General features: G+C 69.5%; 2 protein-coding genes across 4 annotated transcripts; both read left to right on the top strand.

Annotated features, from left to right (window-relative positions):
* Nucleotides 1-1,133, top strand: INS (insulin). Of its 2 annotated transcripts, none has more exons than XM_045821115.1 (3): nt 1-44; nt 200-403; nt 922-1,133. In XM_045821115.1, the coding sequence occupies exons 2-3, from the start codon at nt 217-219 to the stop codon at nt 1,065-1,067; spliced, it is 333 nt and encodes a 110-aa protein (XP_045677071.1). In that variant the 5' UTR covers nt 1-44; nt 200-216; the 3' UTR covers nt 1,068-1,133. The 2 variants fall into 2 exon arrangements, with proteins under 2 accessions (XP_045677071.1, XP_045677069.1); XM_045821113.1 differs by having other exon boundaries at nt 919-1,133.
* A 17,499-nt stretch (nt 1,134-18,632) lies between these two features.
* IGF2 (insulin like growth factor 2) lies at nt 18,633-24,014 on the top strand. Of its 2 annotated transcripts, none has more exons than XM_045821110.1 (4): nt 18,633-18,772; nt 21,119-21,281; nt 22,737-22,894; nt 23,247-24,014. In XM_045821110.1, exons 2-4 carry the CDS (start codon nt 21,125-21,127, stop codon nt 23,484-23,486), a joined length of 555 nt encoding a protein of 184 aa, XP_045677066.1. In that variant the 5' UTR covers nt 18,633-18,772; nt 21,119-21,124; the 3' UTR covers nt 23,487-24,014. The 2 variants fall into 2 exon arrangements, with proteins under 2 accessions (XP_045677066.1, XP_045677067.1); XM_045821111.1 differs by lacking the exon at nt 18,633-18,772 and adding an exon at nt 19,602-19,726.
* The last annotated feature ends 466 nt before the right edge of the window (nt 24,015-24,480 follow it).

The raw sequence follows: 24,480 nt of genomic DNA, 5'->3' as shown, positions 1-24,480 counted from the left end.
CCCGCCCTCCTGGACCAGTGACTTTCCGAGGCCGAAGCAAGCAGGTCAGTCCGGGGTCTGCGAGTCAGCCTGGGGTGGGGGCCGGCCCGGCCGGGGTGTCCGGGCTCTCGAGGTCGTGGGCTCTTCCTTCCCTCGGCGCACTCGGGGGCGCACGCGGGGCGCGTGCCCCTCGCTGGCCTCAAGCCCCTCCCGTCCCCAGGTGGTCGCCGCCCCGCCATGGCCCCGTGGACGCGCCTCCTGCCCCTGCTGGCCCTGCTGGCCCTCTGGGCGCCCGCCCCTGCCCCGGCCTTCGTCAACCAGCACCTATGCGGCTCCCACCTGGTGGAGGCGCTGTACCTGGTGTGCGGGGAGCGGGGGTTCTTCTACACGCCCAAGGCCCGCCGCGAGGTGCCGGACCTGCAGGGTGAGCGGCTGCCCGGCCCCCAACCCGGGCACCCGGCGGGGGCGGGCGGAGGGATCTCAGGCGGGAGTTTTAAAACGGCAATGACGTTCCCTTGGCCACATCCTAGAGGTGGCCAGCTCCCTGGTCAGCGCTGGCACTTGGGGGGCAGAGGCCAGATGCCACCCGACTGATGGTGGACTCGTCCACTGCCCCGTCTGCCGTTTGCCCCCGGCCCCCTCAAACAAATGCCCCGTCCACTCCTCCCCGCCTCTGGGTGCCGGCTGTCTCAGGGAGACCTGGGGGCCGATGGGGGTGCCCCACCCTCTCGCTCAAATGCCCGTGGGGCTCAGGAGCTGGGACGGGCTCTGCGGAGGCCAGCGTGGAGGGGGGCCTGTGGCCGGTCCCCTCAGTGGCATTGCCCTGGGGGCCGATAACAGGGTGCAGGGACCAGGCTGGGGGACTGCTGGCCCGGACCCGACCTGGGGCGGGGCGACGGTCCCCCTCTCCGCCCTGACTGCGCCCGGTCTCTCCGGCAGCAGCGGGGGAGATGGAGCTGGGTGGGGGCCCCGGCACGGGCGGCCTGCCACCCGCGGCCCTGGAGCGCGCCCTGCAGAAGCGCGGCATCGTGGACCAGTGCTGCACCAGCATCTGCTCGCTCTACCAGCTGGAGAACTACTGCAACTAGCGGCCCCGTCCCGCGGCCCCGCCCCGCGGCCCCACAGCCCCAACACCCAATAAACCCTCAACCAGCGCTGGTGCCATTGCTGTCTGTGTTCCGCGGCCATGGGAGGGCTGGCGGGCAGGGTGCGCCGGGGTGGGGCGGGGCGGGGCGCACCCACCGGCCCTTCCACGCTTTCTCCAGGCTCACTGGGTGCCCGTGGGCATGTGGCAGGCCCCCCAAGAGGCCAGCTCCTGTCGGCTGCCCATGGTCCCGGGCCCGGGTCGCTAGGGGGACTCAGAGCCCCCCTGGCTGCTTCAGGACGGGACAGGGAAGGGTCCTGGGGTCCCTGGGAGGCTGGGGGTGGGGGGCTGACTGGGACTGACACTCTCAGCTCAGAGGCGACCCCGCCCCCCCACAGAGCTTCCTGCCCGCACTGCCCCAGAGGCCTGCCTGTAGGGCTGTTCTGACGGAGGCCTCTCTGAGGGAGGGGCCTGGGGACGGAGAAAGGCTCAAAGGCACTGGGTGGGCCTGGGGCAACCAGACACTCAGCCCAGACCCGGTCAGAGGAGGCCCCTGGGCCCAGAGCGGGGAACTCCGGCGGGCCCAGACAGCACCCCCGAGCCAGGGACAGGTGCACCGCCCTCGGCTCTGGGCAGGAGCCTGGGACCCGGTGAGAGGGCATCCTGGCTGTGTCCCCCTGGAAACAGTGCCCCCAGGCCCAGGGGCGGGGCCTCCCACCACCCCGGGCCTTCTCCCCCCACCACACAGCCCCACACTGGCGCCCCCCCCCCAAGCAGCTTCAGGGCCTGGGGACAGGCCACTCCAGGTGCACGTCTTTGGGGGTCCTGACCCCTCCTCCTCCGCCCCCACTGCAGCCCAGCGTGGCTCCACAGGGCACCCCACTTAGGCCACCGCCTGGCGTACCAGAGAGCCCGGGCCGTGGCTGCCTGGCTGGCCGTGGACTGGGAGGTCAGCGGGTGACCTGGACGCACCAGGGCCAGCCTGCCTGCCCCTGGACCTGGACCTGGGCCTCTCTGCCCACGGCACTGGCTGTGGGCTCCACTTCGTCCAGCCCTGCGTGCCACCCTGGTGTGGTGGGTGGGGGAGCCGCTGTCCCCAAAGGCCCCCGACATGGCTGGGTCCCCTGCCCCCTCACGAGAGGCCCGGATCGCCCAGGGGACCGTACGGCGCGCTGCCCGCTGCCGCCCCCCTGTTCCCAGTGGGGACACTGGAACCAGGCCGGGACGTCTGTCCCTCTGGTGCTCACCGCCCAGGGCACCCTGCCGGGGGGGGGGCTGCCTCCAGGCTGCCCCCCAGCTGTCCTCTCCCGGCGCAGGTGAGCCGGCGCCTCTGCCTGGCCGAGGGGCAGTAAATATTCACCGTCCTCACGGGTCTCCGGGCCTGAACGAGCCCTGAGGGGCACCGGACGGGGGTGCTGGGCAGGGCCCCTGCCCTTGAGGGCCCAGTGCCCAGTGGGGGCTGCGCGGGGAGAGGGAGGGGGACCAGGAACCAGGTGCCTGAGCTGCTGGAAAAGGCCCCCGGCAGAGCCCAGGCTGAGCCCTGGTTGGCACCTGGGCCCGGTGAGGTGTGAAGGGGGCACCTGTGTCTCTACCTGGAGGAACTTGTTCCCGGGCTCAGGGGGGACCAGGCCCCCAGGACGGGCGGTTTTGCCAGGTCCACACTGAGCAAGCCATTGGGCAGAGCGGCCATTCACAGGTATGGCCAGCAGAGGGTGCCAGAGCCCCGAGTTTGGGGCATGTCCCCAGCCATGGGCAGGCTGTCCTCTCTGCGGGGTCGGCTGCCCACCTGCAGGGCCCCCTGGGGGTGCCCGAGGGGCCATCTGGAGGCCTGGAGGGTCAGGAAGGAGCCCAGGTGTTTGGTCCCAGGCCCCACAGTCATGGCCTGGGCATCCTGGGGTGCGGACCCTGGACAGAGGGGCTGGGTCCCCGACATCCTGGGAAAGTCCCCAGTGAGAGTCGGACCCCAGGCACCCAGAATCAGAGATCTGGCAAGTCCTTAGGGGTGACCTCCCCCAGCACCCCCACATGGCCACTGAGCAGCCGAGGTAGGAATTGGGCCAGGAGCCCGGGCCCTGCTGGAGCCCTGGCTGAGGGTCTCTGGGCCCTGGGGAAACTGAGGCTGGGTCTGGCAGCCCCCTCGGCCCCTGGAGCCAGAAGTCTCACAGGAGGTAGGGCTCTGGGGACAGGAGGCCTCAGGCAGGGGTCAGCTCTCTCCCACGTCCGCCCCAGCCCCCGCCTCCCCACCCAGTGCGGAGAGGTGAGGGGTCAGTTCCAGAAAGAATGTGGCGGGTGCCCGGGAACTGTGGAGGCAGCAAGCAGGGTGGGGGACGCCGCCCCCCGCACCCCCGGCCCCCGCAGGCGCTGTTGCTTCTGGCTGCTGGACAGGGACAGCCAGGCAGAGCCCTTAGAGTGGGGAGACCCCAGCAGGGGCCGCCGCCGCCACCGCCCCCCGGCTCCCCGAGGTCTGGTCAGCCTCTATGGGAGTGAGCGCCAGGACCCCCGCACCCTCTGGTCCTCAGCTCAGTTTCTGCACCCACCCCACCCAGGCTCCCCGTCGGCAGCCCACCCTTGCCTTCGGGGGGGCTCCACCCCCACCTGACCCACGGACGGGCCTCTGAGGCTGCCCCTGGAAGCTGGGCTTGGGGCCAGTCCCCGCGCTCCGGGGTCCCAGTCCCCACGTGCACCCGGCTGCTGAGCCATCAGAAATGGTGCCCCTCCCCCCCAGCCCCTCACAGCCTCACAGCCCATCTGTGTTTTTGGAAAACAGAGCCGGCACCCCCCAACCTGCCCGCTCGGGCCGCCCCACTGCTACGACCCCGAGTGTTTGTTCTTGCAGCTCCGGCCAGCCGGCTGCAGAACCGGCCCCTTCCCGTGCAGCCCGCCCCTCCCACAGCCACGGCTGCCCCGGGGTCCTCCTCGGACAGGGCCTTCCTGCTCCGGCCCCAGGCTTTGGGCTGTGGGTCCGTCCGCAGGGGGGCACGATGGGGAGAGGGCGACCCCGGAGACCCCGGGCTGACGCCGTGGCCCTGAACCCACAGCCCCGGCTGTCGCTGTGCCTCCCTGGCTGTCTTCTCGCGGCTGACACGCCAGTCTGTCCGGGGTGCCGCTGAGGGCAGGCCTCTCTCGCCTTGGGGCCTGCAGAGGGGCTTCCCAAGCCCTGGGCCCCTGTGCGGAAGGAGGGGACAGAGAGGCCAGACTCAGACAAGGGGAGGGCTGCACGCCCCTACCTCAGCTCCAGCTGGGGTCAGAGCAGAGCAGGAGGCTGGATGGGGCAGGCAGCCAGGGGGGCTTCCTGGAGGAGGCGTTCCCACACAGCTGCCTTGACCTCGAGAGCATGAGTCCGCGTGGGACTGTGGGTGTTCAGGCCACAAACTCGGCGCATGGCTCAGCCGTGGTGCTGGCCCTCGGCCCCCTCCCAGGAGTCACGGCGGCAGCGGGTGTCCCCCGGGCCTTCCCCCACCACTGGGCATGGGTCCGCCCGGAAAAGAGGGAACAGGCTAAGCTCAGGACACAAGGGGCTGCTTCCTGGGGGTCCCCCATCTCCAGGCACATCCTCGGCATGTAGGGCCCCCACACCAGTGCAAGGCTAAGGGGGGGCAGCTGGAGGGCCAGAGGGGCAGGGGGGAGTGGCCGGGCTGTGCCACTCATGGCTGTGTGCCTCAGTTTCCTCATCCATCCCGCAGGGCTGCGGGACACGGGAGGGGGTGCCCCTCCCAGGGCCCGGGACTCTGGTTCCTGCTGGTCCCCCGCCCCCCTCACTTAGCCCCCCCCCCGGTGGGACACTCGGGCAGTCTCTAGCTCTGCCCTCGCCCCCACCCCTGCACGGAGCTCGCCCTCTGTGGGCTGGGCGTGTGGGTGAGGCCGGTGGGCCACGGCCTCGGGGCGCCTGGCTGCGCTCTGGGGCTTCTCGCCCCAGAGTGACATGTCTATGACAAGTCACTCCCCTCGGTGGGCCCTGGGGGGGCCACAGGGACAGCCCCGTGGGTCTGGCTCTGCCCCCCGCATCGCAGGCAGAAGGGAGCTGCAGGGAAAGTGGCAGTCCCCACGGTGACCAGGTGTGGCCCGTGGCCCTGCGACCAGCTCCCCGGGGAGGCGACCAGGGCTGGGTGAGAGGGCCCTCAGGCCCCGGAACGGGCGTGAAAGGGGTCGGCCCCCGATAGCCAGGCCAGTGAAGGGGGGCTCCCTGGGGCAGAGGCCCCGCGGGGGGCGGAGCAGGCTGCTCCCCCGAACGCCAGCCCGCCGGCCGAGGAAGCTGGGGCCGCGGGAGACGCCCCAGGCTGGCATCCGGCGCCCACCCTCAGAGCCCCCTTGGGGGCAGCTCGCCCGCAGGACCTGCAGGACGGGCAGGGTCTCTGCGGACAGGTGCCCGGGGGCAGCCCTCAGCTGGGGGGGGCGTTTCCACGCGGCCCAGGAGAGCGAGGCTGGGGCCGGCCCCCCTTCCCGTCGGCAGTGCACGAGAGGGAAGGCTGGTGAGCATCTGCTCTGCCCCTGGCCCTGATGCATATGGGGGCCCCGGCCCCCGCACGGTGGACCCCCGGGCTCCCAGGGGTGCAGAAGCCTAGGGTGCACCGGCCTGGCTCGGGCCAGCCTCCAGGCCTCCAGGGACCCACTCCTGCCCCCGTCTGCCGCAGGGCCCTGCGATGCCCACAGCAGGGCCCCGGGGTGCCCCCGTCAGCTTCGAGGCCGGGTGCTGCCCGGGCGCCCTCTCCTTGGTCCGTCGGTCGCTCACTCGAAGGCAGCAGAGCCCCACATCACACGATAGGGTGGGGCTCTCAGGATGGGGCGCCGCGTTACCTCGCCTCTCAACCCCCCAGGGCCGGTCGAGTGGCCCAGGTGATGACCCTTAGGGCAATATTGATACTAAGTGCAGCTGTGGCTGCACTTCTCCAGATGGCCACAAGGTGTCAGGCTCGGGCCAGGTTTGGAAGCCTTTCGGGGCAGCGGCGTCCGGAGCAAAACCCCGCCCACCCTTGCAGTCTAGGGGTCCCTGCCTGCTTAGGGGGAGCCCCCAACGTCCTGCCTCTCAGTAACGTATCTGATTCTATTCTTATAAAACGTAACACAGTTCCCCGTACGTCTCAGAGCACAACGGAAGCTTCGGGAAGGTGTCCCCTTTGGGCGCCCACCTTGCCACACCCCCCGGGGTGGGGGGCCGGCGGAGGATTCCCCGGGGACCTCCGCCGCCCGCGGCGGAAAGCCTGGATGGGGTCGGACAAGAGCCTCAGATCTGAGTGCAAGGGCGCAGAGCTCCCCGTACCCGGACACTGCGGGGCCCCCCTTTGTGGGGAGAAATGAGGCTGATTCGCACCCCAGACTTCTCTCTAGGGTGCCCGGAACACCCGCACCCGAGACCGTCGGGGTGTACCCCTGTAATTCCAGAAGTGGCCGCCAGGTGTCAGCATGAGGCCGCTAAAGCAGCCAAGTGGCAAAAACTCAGTGGCAGGGATTGAGGGGTCCCCCAATTCTCTAACCCAGCTAGACCCCCAGGAGGGGGTGGTCCTTTCTTTCCCAGGCCGTAGACGCGGCGAGGTAATGAGGGGTCCTTTGCTCCTGCACCCCATAGTTACCCCTTTTGTGTCCCTGCACTACCCTGGGTCCTCCACAGTCGCAGGGCCCTGAGTGCAGGCCAGGCTGAGCGTCACTGCCCCCCCAGCACCTCCAGTTCCGCCTCGGGAGCACCATGGCCTCGTCCCCGGGTGGGGGTCCCTGCCCACCCTGCCCCTCCCCTCGCTCAAACACCCGGGTCCTTTGCAAGGAAGGGGTCTCGATGGAATGAGAGCCCTGTGTTGGTGGAAGCCGTTTTGGGGCGCCGGCCAGTGCAGAGCTCCGGTGCAAGACTGTCTGGGGAGTGGGAAGCCCCCCAGGTCCAGGGCTACTGCCTTTCTGCCCCTCCGCTGCCCCCCTTCTCTGTGTGGGGACCCTGCCTCCCGAGGGCCTCTGCTGCCAGCACTGCCCCCCCCCCAGCCCCACCTGCCCCGGGAGTCCCAGGACCCGGCCCCAGCCCCTTGGCACCTCCTGGCGTCGTGCAGCAGACGCCAGGGGACAGCGCTGGCCCTGAAGCTCACCGGCCAAAAGCCTGAAGCCACAGCCAGTGGGAGCGAGGGACAGCCGCGCCCCAGGCGGCTTGGTGCTGACCCCCACTCTTGTGTCCTGGACCCTTGAGCCGTGCATGTGCCCCCACCCTGCCCCCCTCCCAGCAGTGCTGTGGGCCTGCTTGGCACACCACCCCCACGCCGCGTGCCCCTCAAGGCCGACTGCCACCCCCAGAGAGCCCTGAGTTCCCACTGAGGGCCCCTCCCTCCAGCTAAAGACAGGGGCCTGAGGCGGGGACCAGGGCCGCTGTGAAGTGTCTGTGTCTTCACCTCTCCGTGCACCTTTGTTCCGCCCCTACTTTCCCTGAGGGCTTGGAGACGGGGCTTGAATTCCTGGTGAGGTTTCGTCCAATCAGGCGGCACGTCCGTCGCCCCCCCCCACACCCCTCAGCGGTGAGATCTCTGGGCCTTTGCCTTCTCCAGAGTTCCGCCCTGGCCCCAAAGGCTGTGAACCTGGCCACCCCGCCTGGGGGTGACCATGAGCAGGAGGCTGCCCCTCCCCCCGCCTGCCCCTTGGTGGGGTGCTCTGGGGGCCTAGCACCTATCGTGTGGGGGCCGTGGGGGGCAGGGCAGGGGGCGGGAGATGGCTCCCAGGTGGGCCCCTGCCTCTGGAAGACAAGGGACGGGAGCCCCCTGTGCTGCGGGGTGCGCAGGGACCACCTGGAGGGTGACTCTCGTGACCACGCCTTGACTCTGCTCCTTCCCCGGTGGGCCCCTCCCCCATTTTACCCGTGCCGAGCCCACCCACATTCCAGGGTGTCGGGTGGCCACCAAGTGGCAAGCCTGAGAAGCCCCGCCCCCCCACTCCCCCCCCTCCAGCCCCACCTGCGCACTGGCTGGAGCTGGCTGGAGAGCTTCTGCGTGCATACAGGCCCAGGGGCCCCCTTCTGCACGCTCAGGGGAAGGCCCGACCTCCCCCAGCCCCCCCTCCCCCCGAGCACTGCCCAAGCCTGGGACAGTGCCACAGCCAGCTGCCCCGGAAGCCTCGGCACCCCCAAGTGGGGGCCACGCAATCCAAATTTGGAGGGCCAGGAGGAACGGCGCGGAGGGGGCGAGGAGGTAAGGGGCGCGGCGCAGTCTCTGCCAGCGCCTGGGCAGGGGTCCCGTGGGTGGTCGGTGGTGGTCGGGCCCCCCCCCGCTCCCCCTGCCGTGAGGGCCCCAGAGTCACGCACGCTCTGAAACCGCCTTTCACGGTCTCGGCAGCCTCCGCCTCGCCCCCCTTCTCCACCACGGCCGCCCGGCGCAAGGCCGCAGGCGCCCCAGCCGGAGCACCCTCTGCTCTGGCGGCGACTGCTCATGTTGACCCGGCCAGCAGACCACCCGCCGGGCAGTTTCAGCAGAGGGCCTGGGGCGCCGGGGACTCCCCGGTCCTTTTCGTCCACCGCCCGGGGGCCTCTGGGACGCCGCAGCGACTAGAGCACAGGTAACCGGGCCCCCCCCCACTCGCGGCACTGCTGGGCGTCCATGGGGGTGGGGGGCCTGGGGCTTGGGGCTCATAATGGCACCGGTTTCTGCGGCGGGGGGCAGCAGAGACAGGTGGCGGGGGGGCCTTGGCTGTGGGGGCCGCCAGAGCCAGAGGCCCCGGCGAGGAAAATCGGTTTCCCTCCACGGATCTGAGGCTGCTTTTCCGGGCCAGGCCGCAGCTGTTGGGGCAAGTGTGAACGGCAGGGTTTTCCCCCGGCTGCAACGCCCCCGCCCCTTTCCCCAGCCCAGAGACAAACAGGACACAGTCCAGAGGCCAGAGGCCTGGGATGTTGCAGCGGTTTTTATATACAACTTAAGAAGTCAAGCCCCCTGCCCCCCCGGGCCCACCCCGGCACTCCCCAACCACAGCGAGAGCCCCACCGCGTCCTGGGGGCATCCCCACCGTCCCTGATGCCCAGGGCAGTGGGTACTCAAGTATTAAAGTGAAGCTTCTCCCTGCCTGACCAGGTGCCCAGCGCCCCAGGTGCCCCTTCTGCCCACAGAGCTGGGCGCAGGTGAGGCCTCCCCCCTCGGCCCCGGGCCCCGGGCCCCGGGCCCACCGCCCTGTCTGTGCAGGGCGCGGCTGGTGGGCTGGGCGGCAGGCCCCTGCTCCCAGAGCAGCCCACCTTCCGGGACGTTTCCGGTCAGGGCTGTGTCCTGCTCGGGCCCCGGCCCCTCCTCACTGCCGTGCAAGGCAGGGTTGTGGGGGGTCGAGGGCGGGGTTCTGCTCCGTGCTGTGACCCGCCCCCCTCCATAGACACTTGTGTGCAGCCCTCACCCCCGGCCCAGGCAGGGACCTTCACCCTCCGAGAGCATCTTCTGAGGCCTGATGGCTGGGCAGCTCAGCTTGAGGTGAGCTGCGGGCCGCCACCCCGGCCGGGTGCGTGGCCCGGGGAGACCTCTGCGGCCCCTGACAGGCTGGGGAGCCACCACCCGCACCCCGACAAGGCGGCCCACCGCCCTCCCCACCGAGCAGCCCGGGCAGGGGAGCTGCCCCGGGGCTCTGGCTTGGGGGGCATTCATTTTAAAAGACGTCACTGTCATGTCTTCACAGGGGACGCAGAGTCATCACTGAGTCCCTGGAGGAGGAACCGGAGCCCAGCCCCCAGCCCCAGGGGCCCCAGGACCCTGAGCCTGAGCCGGAGCAGCCCCCGGCCCCCGAGGCCCCCGAGGCGCCCCCGGCCCTCCGTCGCAAGCGGAGGCTCGCCAAGAGGCAGGTCCGATCATCGGCTCGTGAGGCCAGCCCCGTGACCCGCTGCTGCAGCCTGTGGCCAAGGCGCACCCCACGCACCCAGAACTGAAGCCCCAGCCCCAGCCCCAGCCCCAGCGCCAAGGAGGTGAGTGTCTCCGGCCCCCTCCCGTGGGTCGGACGTGGATGGTTCTTCGGTGCTCCCAGACACCCAGGCTGGAGCTCAGGCTCCCGCAGGCTGGGGGCGTGTTCGGAGTCACGGAGCTGGCTTCCCAGACGCCTCTCCCTGGGGGCTCAGGTGTGTGGGCAGAGCAGGGTCCCCGCTGTCCACGGCGTCCTCCACGGGGTGGTCCTGGCGAGAGGCTGCAGGGAGAGGCGGGGGGCACTGTGAGGACAGAACAGGGGGGAGGCTGGCTGAGGGGGGAGAGGATATGTCTGTCAGGGAGCAGTCAGGGGCCCCAGGACTCGGCGGGGACACTGAGGCAGCCCCCGCCTGGGGGCTGTGGGACTTGCACTCAGAGCCCCTCCAGCCCTTCTGGAGCAGGCTGGGGCGGGGGCGGGGCAGAGGCACCCCGTGCGGGTCCTGGGGGGGCACCGTGGGGTGCGCGTGGGTCTGTGACCTCCTGCGGGACCCAGGAAGCAGCAGGGGCACCTCCAGGACCCGTGGGGACAGACCCGCCCAGCGGGCAGCCCCCTCCAGGCCGGTCGCCCATCCCAGAGAAAAGCCCCAGAACGTCCTTTTCGGGGTGCCTTTCCTTCAGACCCCAAGTCCCCTGGCACACCAGGGCCCGGGGTGCACAGCTGCCTCCCCGGGGCCAACGCCCACCCCCACCCCCGCCCTGACCCCGACCTACTTCTGGTCTAGCGCCTGGGGGCTGCCCGCGCCTCTGGTGGCTGTGCCGTCCGCCCGGTGGTGGTCCTGGCCCCGGCGCCTGCCTGCTGCCTCCGGCGGGGGCCGACCCCGGGCAGCAGACGCCTCACTCCCAGGGCCGGGCGCACAGTCCGAGCCCTGAGGGGGGGTGAGGGAGGGGCGCCCAGGGACCCTCGGAGACGGAGCCGGGCTTGCGAGTGCTGGGCTCGGGCCCAGGGAGGGGGAGCAGCCCGGCCGGAGCCAGAGCGGGAGGAAGCCTGGGAGTGCGAGAGCCAGACGGCAGGGCGGGCGGTCGGCAGGGAGCGGGAAGGCCGGCTCGCGGGGGTGAGTCCGGATCGGACCGGGTCGGGTCGGACGGGATCGTGCGGGGCGAGGGTCCTCTTGGGGTCCGGGCTTGCGGCTCCAGAGGGGAGCCAGCCGCTGCCTGGTGCCGGGGAAGGAGGCTGGTGCCGAGGGCGGGGCCGTGCTCTGAGCCGGGGACCCCAGCTCCACTAGGTGCTGGGGCTGCCAGCGGGTCTCCCCCTGCCGTGGAGGGTCGGAAGTCGGGGAGCCCCGGACCGCTGGTGCTGGTGCTGGCCGGGGGTCGCCGGTGCCCGTTTTGAGCCCTAGGGTGGTGACCCGGATCTGCTCCCACACGCCGGCCCCTGCGGCCACACTTTTGACTAAATAAGGCGAGGGTTCTCGGGCAGCCCCGCGGGGAGGAAGAGCATGTGCCCCCCGCCCCCGCCCTGACAGCTCAGCCTGGCACCCCGGGGTGGCCTTGGCCTTCCTACCTGCAAGGTCCGGGCGTGTCTCCAAGCAGCAGGCAGAGGCTCCTCCAGGGCGGGCGCCTGCGGGGGGCAGAAAGCAGGGGGGTGGTGAAGGGGCCGCCGATGTGAGTGCCCTCCAGGCGCCCCGACAGGGGGAAAGCCTGCAGTCTAATGGGGCTCCCCCTCCCCCCAGCGGCTGCCCACCCCCCACAGCCTGGGAAGCCTGCAAAGGGGAAGGTGGGGGACCCAGAGCAGGGCCAGGGGGACCCCGGGCTTGTCCGTCTGAGCAGCCGCCCTCGGCCAGGACTGGGAATCTGCTCTGGACCCTCAGCGCCCGGGGCCCACAGACAGGCGTGATTCCAGTGCTTTGCACCCCAAAATCTACAGGTGGCCTTGGCCTTGGAGCGGGGAGCAGGGTGCCTGCGGGAGGCTCCCCGCTCTCCCGCCCGCTGCAGGCCCCAGGCCTGGTGCAGATGGGGAGGGGCCGTCCTGGGTCGGGGGAGACAGGCCAGATGTTCTTGGAACGGACTCGGGGTGATGGGCGCGGGCTGGAATTTGAGGGGGAACATCTCCCCATGTGCCCGGGGCTCTGGGTGGAAAATAGGCTGTTTTTCACGGGGCTGGGGGCTGGGGGGTGGGGTGGGGGGGGGGCCTTCTGGCGCTGGCAGGCTGCCTCAGCTGCAGTCCCCACACCTGTCCCGCTGCGTTAACCCCCGTATGCCCAGGGCCAGCCTCTGAGTGACCCCTTCTAGCGGGGGCGGGGGGGGGGTCCCTGTGTGGTGGGGTGACAGTGGGGAACAGGCGCCCCACACTCTCTGTCCTGGCTCCCAGCCCTCACCCATTTTGCTGCATACACACCCACCCACCGCCCCTGCCAGGGACAGCACCCCCTCTGGGGCAGCTTCTCGCCCTGGGGACCCCCCTGGGGTCACTGCCGACACCCCCAGCACTGCCCCGTCCTGAGGGGGTGCCCCTGTTCTTGGATGCTGGTCCTTGGGCCTCGTGGGTTCCCTGCTTGCCTGCCCTGCTGCCCTCCATCCCCAGGGCCCGGGGCGGGGAGGCCTGGAGGGAGAAACCGAAAGGAGGCGCCTGGCCCCCCACGGCCTCCAGGCCTGCCCCCCCCACCCCCGTCCCCACGTTCTCCCCTTAGTCCCCACGTTCTCTCCTTTCTGGTACTACCCACACAGAACTGCTTTCGCTGCCGTTTCGGCACTCTGCACGGCCCCGGTGGCGCTCGGGGAGCGCGGGGGCGGCGGGGGCGGCCGCCGGGGGTGCTCCCCGGCCCCCAAGCCGAGCCGGGGACGAGCCTGCCCGCGGCGGCGTCCCGGTCGCGGCTTCGCCTAGGCTCGCAGCGCGGGAGCGCGTGGGGCGCGGTGGCGGGGAGCCCGCGGGCGTCCTCGGAGGCGGCCGCGCGGGGAGCGGGGGGCCGCGGGGGCGCCCGGGAACTGCGCCTCTGTCGCTGCCTGGAGGCTCTCGGCTTCCCCTTGCACCCCAACGCCCGCGGGGCCTCCTCCGCCATGGGGACGTCTCGGTGGCGAGAAGGCAAAAGAAAGCGTGACAATATGGCCCCGGGTGCGCGCCCCCGGGGCCCCGCGCTCCCTGCGGGCGTCTCCCTCGCCGCCGCGTTCCTCGCGCCCGGGCGCGTTGGGTCCGAGGCGGCGCCGCTTCCCCGGCCCCCCCACCCCCACCCCCAGCCCGGCCTCTCTAACGCAGACCGGTGCCCGGGCATTAACACACCCAGCAACTTCCCTGCTCCCCGCAAACTCGGGCAGGACTTTCCCCCCCTCGCGTGACCCTCCAAGTTGCAGCCTTCCGCCCAGGTCCCCGCACACACGCTCAGCGTTTGCCCAGCTCACGCGGGTTTTCTCGGGCACTCATCTCTGGGGCCTCTAAACCTATGCACCCCCCCCCCCACTGTCTTCCCCAGATTGACACGGGTGGCCCGAGGTCCCCAAACAAACGGGGCGTTTCCTCCCAGGCGCCGGCCGCTTGGGCCGTTTTTACACGCAGTCGGGGTCCTGCGGAGGCGCGCACCGGCGATCCGCGCGCCCCCTGCGTCTCAACATTAACCCCCGCCTGCGGTCAGGCCGGCCGGCTTGCCTGGCACTTCGAGGTGTGTCCCAAGGCAAGAGGCACTTTTCCTTGCGTCCCCACAGTGTTGGGCATTAGCAACAAGGTCTCCCCGCCTCTGGGCCCTGTGGTGACTCTCCCACACCGGGCTCCCAGAGTTTGGGGTAGCATCTGCAGAGTTCCACAAAATTCTTGGCCCCAACCTGGGCTCCCTGAATCTCACACAGAGTCCCAGGTCCCCCCCACCCCCACCCCAGCACTCTAAACAGGCCACCCCCAGCACCTCCAGGTCGCCCTCCTGGCGTCCACCCCGGTTTAGGAATTTCCCCCAAACACAGGGACCCCCTTTGTGAACCTTCAACAGTCTGCTCTCTGGCAGCCTGAGTCCCGCCAAGCTCAGAGGCCGGGCGACGCCTGCCCTCCCGGACCCCCGGGCGCTATCTGCTGTGGGCCAAGCAGACCCGGGGCGGGGGGCCCTTTCCGGGGCTCTCCCTGCTTCCCCGCCACGCGGCAGCCTCCCCGCGGGGACCCCAGGCCCCGAGAGCGCGCCGGCGGCGGCGACCCGAGACTGGACGCGGGCTCCGAGGTGGCCGGCCGTGGGCGAGGCAGGCTGCCCCGGCCCTCACGAGGCCCCCCCAGCTCCCCACGGGGCTGCGTGCTCCGTCCGCGCGCACCGCGAACCTGTGCTCCTCACCCCGCCTGCGGCGTGACCGCGGGGGCCAGGCGTTCCAGGTATTTCCTCTGCCTCCTGACTGGCTGTGTGTTTGAAACCCCCCAGGTCCCACTGTTGACCGACAAGAACCCGGATTTTCTAAAATTCAGACGCTGATCAGCCACCCGGGACCTCACGGGACCCTCTTCCTGACCGCCGATACTTGGATTTGCTGGGTCCCCTCAAATGTGAGGCGTTGTGCCCCCCCCACACACACCCAGGGTCATGCTTGGGGTGTGGAAAGGCGCTGATATCATGGGCCCCAAAGCACCCAAGCCCCTCACGGAGTCACCCCGAATTCAAGCAACATTTCCTGGGTGCCCCACCCAGCTCGCTGCAGGCGCTGGTTCTCGGGCCCACGACCTGGGGACGCGTCCTCCTTCCCCCAAAAATTAGACATGGAGCCCGATGATCCTGGGGGCCTGGGGCCACTTCCCTGGGTCCCCAGGTTCAGAATTCCTTTCCTGGGACCTCACATCGAGGCCCTGTCCCCAGCCCTCCTGGAAACTGAGATTTTTTTTTTCCCTCCACAAAATGATGGAGCTTTTTCTGAACATTAATTTATGGGCCCCCTGACTTTATGACTCTTCCCCGGAGCCCCCCTAAATTTAGACAAATTTTCCCCAGCCCCCCAGATCCACTGAAAAAACACCCCCAGGTCCCTGAAACCCCAGGCAGCTCGGGCCGTGTCTACCAGCTCCCTCGCCGCCAGCCAGGGACCCCGAAATCCAGCTGTCAGTCTCCACTGGACAGTCTCCAGCGATCCCCCAAAATCTGGGCCATGTCTCCCTAGGGCTCCCCCAAAATGCAGACCCTGCTCAGGGAAGCAGGATGCTTCTTCCTGTCCGCCAAAAATAAAGCAGCGCTGAACGATTGGATTTGAAAAAGAAAATACTAGAGACGTTGATTCTCTGCCCTCCCCGGAAGCACCCATCACATCCCCCAGGTTCTCCCCCAAATTCAGGTCGTGTTTCTAGAGTGGCCAAAGGTCACTGGGGACTCCCGCCACCGCGGCGAGGATGCGAGCTGCCCTCCCCGGCTCAGGCCGCCTGCGGGGCCGAGGCCGCGAACTTGCATTTCTGAGCGGTGGAAATCAGTCTCCACGTTTCTCCACCACGTGGAGGGTTTGCCTGGGTCCCCCAATGGGCCCACTGTTTTCCCCCCTCAAATTTTAGACTGTGTGCCTCTCGGGTGCCCCCCTCCCCCCGAGTTTCATGTGGAGAATTTTTCTGGAGTCACCACCCAAAAACCGACCTCCCCACACATCGCTCCGGGGCTCCCCCAAGCATGCCGACCCAGGGGCTGGACTCCCCACCTCTTACACGGAGACCCCCCGCCTCCCCCAGCTGCACGGAGCGATTTCCACTGAACCTCAAACTCAGACTTTATTTTTCTGGAGCTTCAGATTCAGTCATTAGCTGCAGCTCCCCCCATTAGGGAGGGAGCCTCCCCGGATCCCTTACTTGGGGGACACTCGTTCTTTTTGCCTGCAAATCAGACAGAGCTGGGACCTGCGTACCCCGATATCTGGGCATTGTTCCCGACCCACCCGCAGCCTCCTGCAGCCCCCCAGCCCCAGGCACGGTGGGCACTGCTTGCAGGCCTCCCTGCCTCTCCTGCGAAGCCCCCCCGAGCGCCTCGGACTTGGGAAGTGTCCGTGTTCCCCAAACACCCTCGGCCTGGCAAGCGCGTCCGCCAGGACGTGGGCAGAACGTCTCCCGCGTCCAGGAAAACGACTGGGCATTGCCCCCAGTTTCCCCCAAATTTGGGCATTGTCCCCGGGTCTTCCAGCGGGCTGGGCGTTGCCCCCGGACTTGGGGACTGCCTCCGGGGTCTCGCTCACCTTGAGCAGCGTCCGCCGCCCGCCGCAGAGCGCTTGCTGCTGCTTCGGCTCCCTGAGCGCCCGCGGACGCAGCCTCCAGCCTTGCGGTGAGCTCCCCGCCGACTCCGCGCCCCGGTCGTCGGTGGTCCCGCCTGCACCGGCGGCCGGCCGGTCGGCCTGAGGCTGGCGCTCGCCTCGGGCAACCGCCGGGGAGACCCGCAAGGGGCGCGGTAGCCCCCTGCGGGCTTGCCGCCCGGCGGCCGCGCTCGGTCGGGCCGAGTGTCCCGAAACCGGCACCGCTTTCGTTTGCTGTTTGCAAAGATCGTCACTGTGGGGACAGCGCCCTGGTAGTACCGAAGCGGGGCGGGCTAGGCGCTGGGTCGCAGGGACGCCGAGGAGAGGCGCACCCCGCTCGCGCGGCGCGGTGTCTCCAGCCGCCCGGCGGACTCGGGGAGGCGCGCGCGGAGCGCGGGCGAGGTGATTGATGGCAGAGTTAGGGGCGAGCCTCGCGCCGGCTTCTGCCGGCAGCCCCTTGCCCATGGAGAGGAGCGGGCGGCAGGGGCTCCGGGGCGGGGGAGGGGGGACAGGCGGGGCGCGGAGTCCTGTGCGTGGTTTTGACTTGGTAAAAGTCACAACGAGTTCTTACATCGTCCACACTCTCCAGGAGATGGTTTCCCCAGATTCCCAAATTATCGTGGTGGCCCCTGGGGCTGAACCCGAGGCTACGCAAGTCCAACGCACTGAGGACGGGGGAACCATTATCCGGATATTTTGGGTGGGCCCCAGAGGCGAGTTGCTTAGACGAACCCCGGTGAGCTCAGCCACGCAGGTAGGATTTGAGCGATGTTTCCCGCCCTGCTGCTTTCTCTGCCGGCACTCGGGGCCTCGCAGGCCCCATGCCTGGCCCAGATTCGGGCCTGGCCCGGCCGGTTCTCCGGGCGGACCGCACCTGGCAGCTGCCGCGGCTATTCCCCGGCTCCTGCGCGGCACCGGGGGGCGCTCGGGCTCTGGCTGCGGCTGGAGGCTCAGCGCTTGTTCGGGCAGGTGGCGGCTGCGCGCCGCGCGCACGCCTAGGGACTACCCTCCCCCTCTCCTCGCCTGCTTCGCCGTTCCCAGCGGGACTCGGGGACCCTTGAGCTTCCCCTAGCTACCTGCACCCTCACTCGGACGGGGCGCCCCCACCAAGTAGCCCCGTGACGGAAACCAGGGACCCCCGCCACCACTAGGGCCTGGGACACCGCCCACCCTGCTGGCCCGTGCGCCCCGCGCACAAGGGCAGGGATCCTTGCACCCCAGAACCTGAGGTGGGGCCCCTAAACACTTTAGAACAGTGACTTGGAATTTCTCGCACATTCTGCGGTCCCTGCCCCCACTCCAATCTCATCCCCGCGCACCCTACATCCCCCTCCCCCATCGCCCGTCTCTCTCTCGGGCCCCCTGGCCCGCGCCCCCCTCCCCCTGGCTCGAGTTGCGGAGGCGGTCCGAGGGCGGGGCGAGGGCCCGGCGGGCGCCCATTGGCGCGGGCTCTGAGCCAACGGGGCCCGAGCGGGCGCCTCGCGGCGGGGTGGCGCGGCTATAAGAGCCCGGCGTTGGCGCCCGAAGTTCGCCTGCTCTCCGGCGGAGCTGCGTGAGGCCAGGCAGGCCCCCGGCCCCCCCTTCCGGCCGCCCCCGCCTCCTGGCCCACGCCCGCCCGCGCTCGGCCCACCAGCGCCGCCACCGGGCTGGCGGCCCCGCTTCGACGTCGTCCGCCACGCTGCTGATCCCTTCGCGGGCGCCGTCGGCGGGGTCGCGCTCCGCCGGGCCTGCGGACTTCCCCGCCGCCTCCTCGTCTATCTACCTCAACGCCCGTCCCGCTGCACCTGAGGAGGCGGTTCCCCCCGCAGGCAGTCCGGCTCGCAGGCCGCCGGCGTTGTCATCACCCCCCCCGCGCCCCCTCCAGCCCTCCCCGGCGCGCAGCCTGGGCGCTCCCACTCCTCGCTTCTCCCGGGGCGTCTCCAGCGCTGCCGCCGCTTCCCCCCGAGGCCCGGGCTCGCGACGGCCGAGGGCTCCGTCGGCCCAAACCGAGCTGGGCGCCCGCGGTCCGGGTGACGCCTCCACTCCGCCCCCCTCCGCACCGCCCCCGACCCCCGACGTGGCACCCTTCCCTCGCTTCTCTGTGCTCCCCTCTCCCCCTCTCCGGCCTCTAGTCCCGGCCCCCCGCTCTCTTTTCTTCCGCGACCTTCCCTTGGCTCCCTCCCGTCCCCCCCAGTTCCGCGCCTCCAGCGCCCGCCCCCCTCCAGGCCCGCCCTCCCGCCCTCGTCCCAAAGTGGATTAATTATACGCTTTCTGTTTCTCTGCCGCTGTTCTCTCCCGCTGTGAGCCTGCCCGCCTCTCGCTGTCCCCTCTCCCTCTCGCCCTCTCTTCGGCCCCCCCTTTCACGTTCACTCTGTCTCTCTCACTATCTCTGCCCCCCTCTGTCCTGGATACAACAGCTGACCTCATTTCCCGATACCCTTTCCCCCCCTAAAATACAACATCTGGCCCGCCCCAGCCCGCAGACAGCCCGTCCTCCCCAAACAATCAGACGAGTCTCGCCCCCCCCCAAAAAAAGCCATCCCCCCGTTCTGCCCCGTCGCAATTCGGCCCCCGCGACTCGGCCAGAGCGGCGCTGGCAGAGGAGTGCCCGGCAGGAGGGCCAACGCCCGCTGTTCGGTTCGCAATACGCAGCAGGGAGGTGGGCGGCAGCGGTGTCGGCTCCCAGGTAAGCGCGGCGCGGGCCGGCGGGTGGGGGCTGCGCCCGGACGGGCGGCCGGGGGCTGCGGGGCGGGCTCCCGAGGCCGAACCGCGCGCCCTTTGCCCTGCGCCGCGCGGGAGGGAGGGGGGCGGGCTGGGGGTTGCAGGGAAACGCCGAGAGGGGTGTGAGCGGTCTGCAAAGGCGACTTCCTGGTCGGTTTGGGGGGACTGGTGGGGGGGCGGGGTGCCGAAAGTTTGGGATCTGTGCCGAGTGGGGGCGGGGCCGGCCGTCCCCCGGGGTGCTGGGTAGCGAGGAGGGGCGCGAGGCTCCGAAACCCACCCTGGTATGTTGACTCCGCGCCAGCAAGACCGACGGAGGGGGGGCGGGGCCAGGACGGAGCGAGGGGGCCGAGCCGGCCGGGGAACCCTGCCAGACGCCACATTTGCAGGATTCCCCCGACGGCCCTCCCTTTCCCTGTCCCCAACTTCTCCAAGTGGGGACCCAGGCGAAAGGGGCTGGTCCGGGGCTCCCGGGACAGCGGCGCACAGCGAGGGGGGGGTAGCCGCCCCCGCGCCGTGGGCGGATGGAAGTTTCCATACAAGGAGGTGGAAAGCAGCCCCCCCCTTGGCCTCCGTGGCCCCGTGCGGACTTGGGCTGGGGGTTCAGGAGGAGCCCCCAAACCCCTCCCCCCGCGCTCACGCGGTTCTCCGCTCAAGGGACGGCCCCGAGCTAGCGGTGGGGGCGCAGCGCCGAGGAGGGACTGGCTGGAAGCAGGGAGGGGGCGGGAGCAAGGGGGCGGGGGGAGTGGTCAGTGGGGAGAGGGGTGGGGGGTAGGGTGGAGCCGGGGCTGGGAGGAGCCGGCTCGCACATAAAAGCAGAGGCACTGACCAGCCCGAGAACTGGACATTGGCTTCTCCTGTGAGGCAGCCTTCCAGCCTCCTCTTCCTCGCGCAGCCCTAGGAGCCTCCTGTCCTGCGGCAGGTAACCGGCGCTGTTGAGCGAGAACCCCGCTGCCCTCCGCTCCGGCCCGCCGGCCCGCCGGCCCAGCCTCGGCGCCCTGCCTCCAGCGCAGGCACCCCGCCTGCCTCTGCCCTCCCCCGGGCATGCCTGTCCAGTGCCCCTGCTCTCCGCCGGGGCTCCGGGCTGGCCCCCACGGCAGAGAGGCCGGGCTTTCGGAAGCGTGGAGCTGCCTGGCCGGTGTGTTTTGAGAATTTGAAAGGGGCAGCAAGCAGCCCCGCTGGGGTCCAGTCCCGGCAGCAGGAGGAGAGCGAGGTGGCACTTTAGACCCTTCTGTGGAGCTGGCCACGGCCCTCGCCGAGCTTAAGCAAGACTGCCTCTCTCGTCCCCCCCTTCTCCCCGGTTTACGGCCTCGAGAGCCTGGCGGGGCCCGCATGCCACAGCCTCGGTCCAGGCTGGGAGGCCCGGCCTGCTGCCCTGGTGCCCACTGGGTGTGGGGCCTGGGAGGGGCACGTCCGGGCAGCCTGCCCAGCCCCTTGCTCGGTCAGCATCAGGGTGCCAGTGGGCTGAGTGGCACCGGCCTGGGGCTGCAGAGGCCAGGCTGGGGCTGCCTGCCTGGGGGGCTCCCACCTTCCGGAAGGCGCAGGGGCACCTGGCCGAGTCTAACACTTAGACCTGAGACCTGCCACTCCGTCCAGACCGGACCCCGAGGGGCTTGGGGCTGGCCTCCAGGTGGCTGCATCTGCTCTCCCCAGCTCTCCGGGGCGGGGCGTGGTGCCCCCAGCCTAGCAGACGGCCTGGAGGTCCCCCAGGGATGCCAGGGCTTCCCCTTTTCTGCCTGTGTTGGGGTGCCCAGGGCAGACTGGAGTTGGGGGGCTGGGCGTAGGGCTGGCGCCGCCGTGCTGACCATTGGACCCTCGGCCTGGGCTCCGCTCGGCCACGGCCGGGGAGGGTGGGGCCGGCCCGCAGGACCCTCGGCCGCTCGGTGCCCCGGGGTGCACGTGCGGTGTGGTGGGACGGGACTGTCTGTCATCTTGGCTGGTGCTGGGCGGCCCAGGAGTGGCCGCTGCCTTGAGCTGGCCCCGCCCTCGTGACATCACAGGATGGAGGCCAGGTCCAGTGTCCAGCACTGGTCCCTGCAGCTCTGGGAATGGCTCAGCTCCTGCAGCAATGCCAGTGGGGACGGTCGCCCCCACGGGGGAACACTGACCAGCCCTTGGCAGGGGTCAGAGGCGTGCTTCCCCCAGGCCCCCGTGGGCCTCCACGGTGAAAACACGTCCGTTCCTAGTCAGGACGATAACACGAGGGACAAAGCTGGGCTCTTAAAGCTGCCACTGAACTCGACGCCGGCCAACCCAGGGCCCTGCCCCTGGGGGGCACTGGCCGGCGGGGCTCACGCCCTCTCTCCATCCCCAGATTCCAATGGAGCTTCCGGTGGGGAAGTCGGCGCTGGTGCTGTTGACCTTCTTGGCTCTGGCCTCGTGCTGCTTTGCTGCTTACCGCCCCAGTGAGACCCTGTGCGGCGGGGAGCTGGTGGACACCCTCCAGTTTGTCTGTGGGGACCGCGGCTTTTACTTCAGTAAGTGGCTCAGTGCGCGGCGGGGCAAGGGGGGGCGGCGTACACAGCAGGCGCTGGATAAATGCTGGAGCCCATTCTTGGGACACCGGGAGGGTGGGCAGGCGGGGGTGGGGAGGACTGGTGGCGTTGGCGGAGGAGGAGGAGGAGGAGGAGGAGCCGGAGGAGCCGGGGCTTTGCAGAGTGCGGCAGGAGGGGCTCACGCCCCCTGAGTTTCCTGCAGCAGGGCTCAGGCCAGAGGGCGGGAGGTGGTGGTGTCCACACAGGGGAGGGTGTTACCGGTGGGCGGGGGTGGGGTGAGCCAGGCTGGCCTGCCGTTGCAGGCGGGGCTGTGGTCACGGCCCCTGGGGTGCCTGGCATTTTAACAATGGGCACGCGCATTTGATGAAACGGGCTGCAACCCAATGGGAAGAAAAGCACAGGTCGCTGGGGGGTGTGAGTGTGCATGTCCCACGTGCTTGGGGTGCTCGGCCCCCCCCGGGGGTGCAGCAGAGGTGACGGGCGCCCACCTGCTAGCCCTGGTGCTTCAGCTGCTCCCTGTCTGTGCCTCTTGATCTCTGTCCCGGGGTTTCCCCTCGCCCTTGGGACCCCAGTTGGAGGTGACGTCTCCCTCTGGGGTGTGGGCCCTCGCCCTCCCCCAACCCCCCTCCCCCCCAAGCCAGCTGGGCCTCAGTGTCTTCGCCTGCACTGAGGGTGGGGGGTGTGGCCTCCTCTCCCGCAGCCTCCACTTACCCAGCCTGAGCAATGGGCCCACTGAGGCCCGTCTTGGCATTTCAGAGCTTCTCTTTGGAAAGCATTCTTGAGTCTCCAGCTTCTGAAGCCCCTCCCTGCCTGGCCTTGCCTGACCACGCCCCCCCCTGCTGTGGCTCGCCTCCCTTGGGGGTAGGAAGTGGCACTGTAGCCCCCCACACCAGGTTCCTCGAAAGTGGTGCTGGGCTGAGCCCCCACCCAGGGGACCCGTGACAGGACCCCTTACTAGGGGCTCTTCCCAGGCCCCGCCAAGGGGCGGCCGAGACCTGGAGCCGGGGGAGGGAGGGGGAGGACGGGAGGAGAGGAGGGCGTGGTTTCTTGCAGGTCCTCACTCCTCCCCTCCCGTCTTCTTCTTCCTCCTCCCATTCCTGCCTGTCTCCGAGTCTCCGGGCTGGGGGCCGCCGGCCCCTGCTCGGCCCAGGCTGGCACTTGTGTCCCAGCCTGGCCTTCAGGACAGGACCCTGTGGCCCTGGGACGTGGGGGTCGGACCCCTCGCCGGGCAGCCCTGTGCCCACCTTCCAAACCTCTCCGGGCCTGGGGACTCCAAGGCCCTGCCTGTTTGCAGCCTCAGGAGGGCGCCCCCAGGCCGACGGCCGATCCTGGACTGGGCCCCCCACTTCCCCTGAGGTTTTTTTCTGGGGCCCCCCGCACCCCCACCTTGCGAGGTGTGCGGTGCTGACCAGCCCCCCCTCCCTGTGGGACTTGTAGGCAGGCCAGCCAGCCGGGCGAGCCGCCGCAGCCGGGGCATCCGTGGCATCGTGGAAGAGTGCTGTTTCCGCAGCTGCGACCTGGCGCTCCTGGAGACTTACTGTGCCACCCCCGCCAAGTCCGAGAGGGATGTGTCGGCCCTTCCGACCGTGCTTCCGGTAAGACGTCGGCCGCCCCGTGGGAGACCTGGGGGTCGCTTTTCTCAGGGGCCCCTTGGGCTGCCACCTCTGAGTCTGGGGACCCAGGGGGTCAGGGCTCAGCCGGCACCTCAGCGGCGGGAGGAGGCCGCCCATTGGCCGTGGGTCCCCCACCAGGCACCTTGGCCAGAGCTGAGCGAGGGGGTGTCGGCCGGCTCAGTGATGGGGTCAGGGGCAAGCCCCTCAGGTCATTGACGGGGCCACAGGCTGGTTAGGGGCTGGGGCCAAGGAGCGGGCACCCCTTGACCGGCCCTCCCCCCTGCCCCCCCTCCCAGGAGGCACCCCTTGACCGGCCCTCCCCCCCGCCCCCCAGGACAACTTCCCCAGATACCCCGTGGGCAAGTTCTTCCACTACGGCGCCTGGATGCAGTCCGCCCAACGCCTGCGCAGGGGCCTGCCTGCCCTCCTGCGCGTCCGCCGGGGCCGAGTGCTGGCCAGGGAGCTGGAAGCCCTCAGGGAGGCCAAGCGTCACCGGCCCCTGATCGCCCTGGCCACCCACGACCCAGCTGCCCGCGGGGGTGCCTCTCCAGAGGTGTCCAGCAATCAGAAGTGAGCCAAACGGTCGTAATTCTGCGCAATGGCCCCCGCTCTTCCTGCAGCCCTCTCCACCGGCGGCCTCACCACCAGGCCCTCTGAAGCCTCTGCGTCGTCACCTGCCCGGCGCGCCCCCTGCCCCGCCCCCGCGCCCCGACCTCCCCACGTCAGGCTGCTCTGCTCGGCCCCTCCACCGGCCGAGGGTCGCGTCCCAACAGCTTCCAAAATTCACGAAACCAATTGGCTTTAAACACCCCCAATTATTCCCCCCAAACGTCTGCCAAATTTCCCCCCCAAAATCCCCCCAAAATATCCCTCCAAATTATCCCCCAAAATATCCCCCCAAATTATCCCCCCCAAAAATATCCCCCCAAATTACACAACTAAATTGGAAAACAACCTCCCCCCCACACACACAGACACACACCAGCCCCCTTAAAACTGATTGGCTCTTCAAAAACACCAACAAAACAAATTGGCCTTAAAAAAAAAACAAAACCCTAAAAAAAAAATAATTGGCTGAAAATACACTAAAAAACAAATTGGCTTAAAAACAATTGGCAAAATAAAATAATTCGGCGCCCCCCCCGGTCCCCTCCTCCTCTTCCCCTTGGACCTCGGTCGCATTGGCCTCGCCTCGAGATCCTGACCATCCAAGAGAGAGGAGGGGACCCCAAATTCTCACCCCGGCATGTCCTTGCTCCTCAGCCACCTCCCCGCTCACGCGAAACTCTGAACCGGCCTCGAACACCAGCGGCCACCCACCCTCGCCCCCGCTCGGGCCCCACCACCGTCACCACGAGGGGACACGGAACATGAAAACCGAAATTGGCACAAACAAAATTTAATTGGCACGAACCCCGCACCCCCCAAATTCTTACAGACCAATCCCCACCTAAAAGCACATAAATACACACATCCCCACAGAAACACACCCTGCACACAGACACACACACACACCACACACCCTCACACACACACACATACTCATGTACACTGGCACACCACACACC

Source organism: Phyllostomus hastatus, unplaced genomic scaffold (assembly GCF_019186645.2).
Source record: "Phyllostomus hastatus isolate PE091 unplaced genomic scaffold, TTU_PhHast_1.1 phas_scaffold_443, whole genome shotgun sequence".
In the NCBI taxonomy this organism is placed as follows: Eukaryota; Metazoa; Chordata; class Mammalia; order Chiroptera; family Phyllostomidae; genus Phyllostomus; species Phyllostomus hastatus.
Note: the sequence above shows the minus strand (reverse complement) of the source record. Positions and strands in the feature narration are given on the sequence as shown.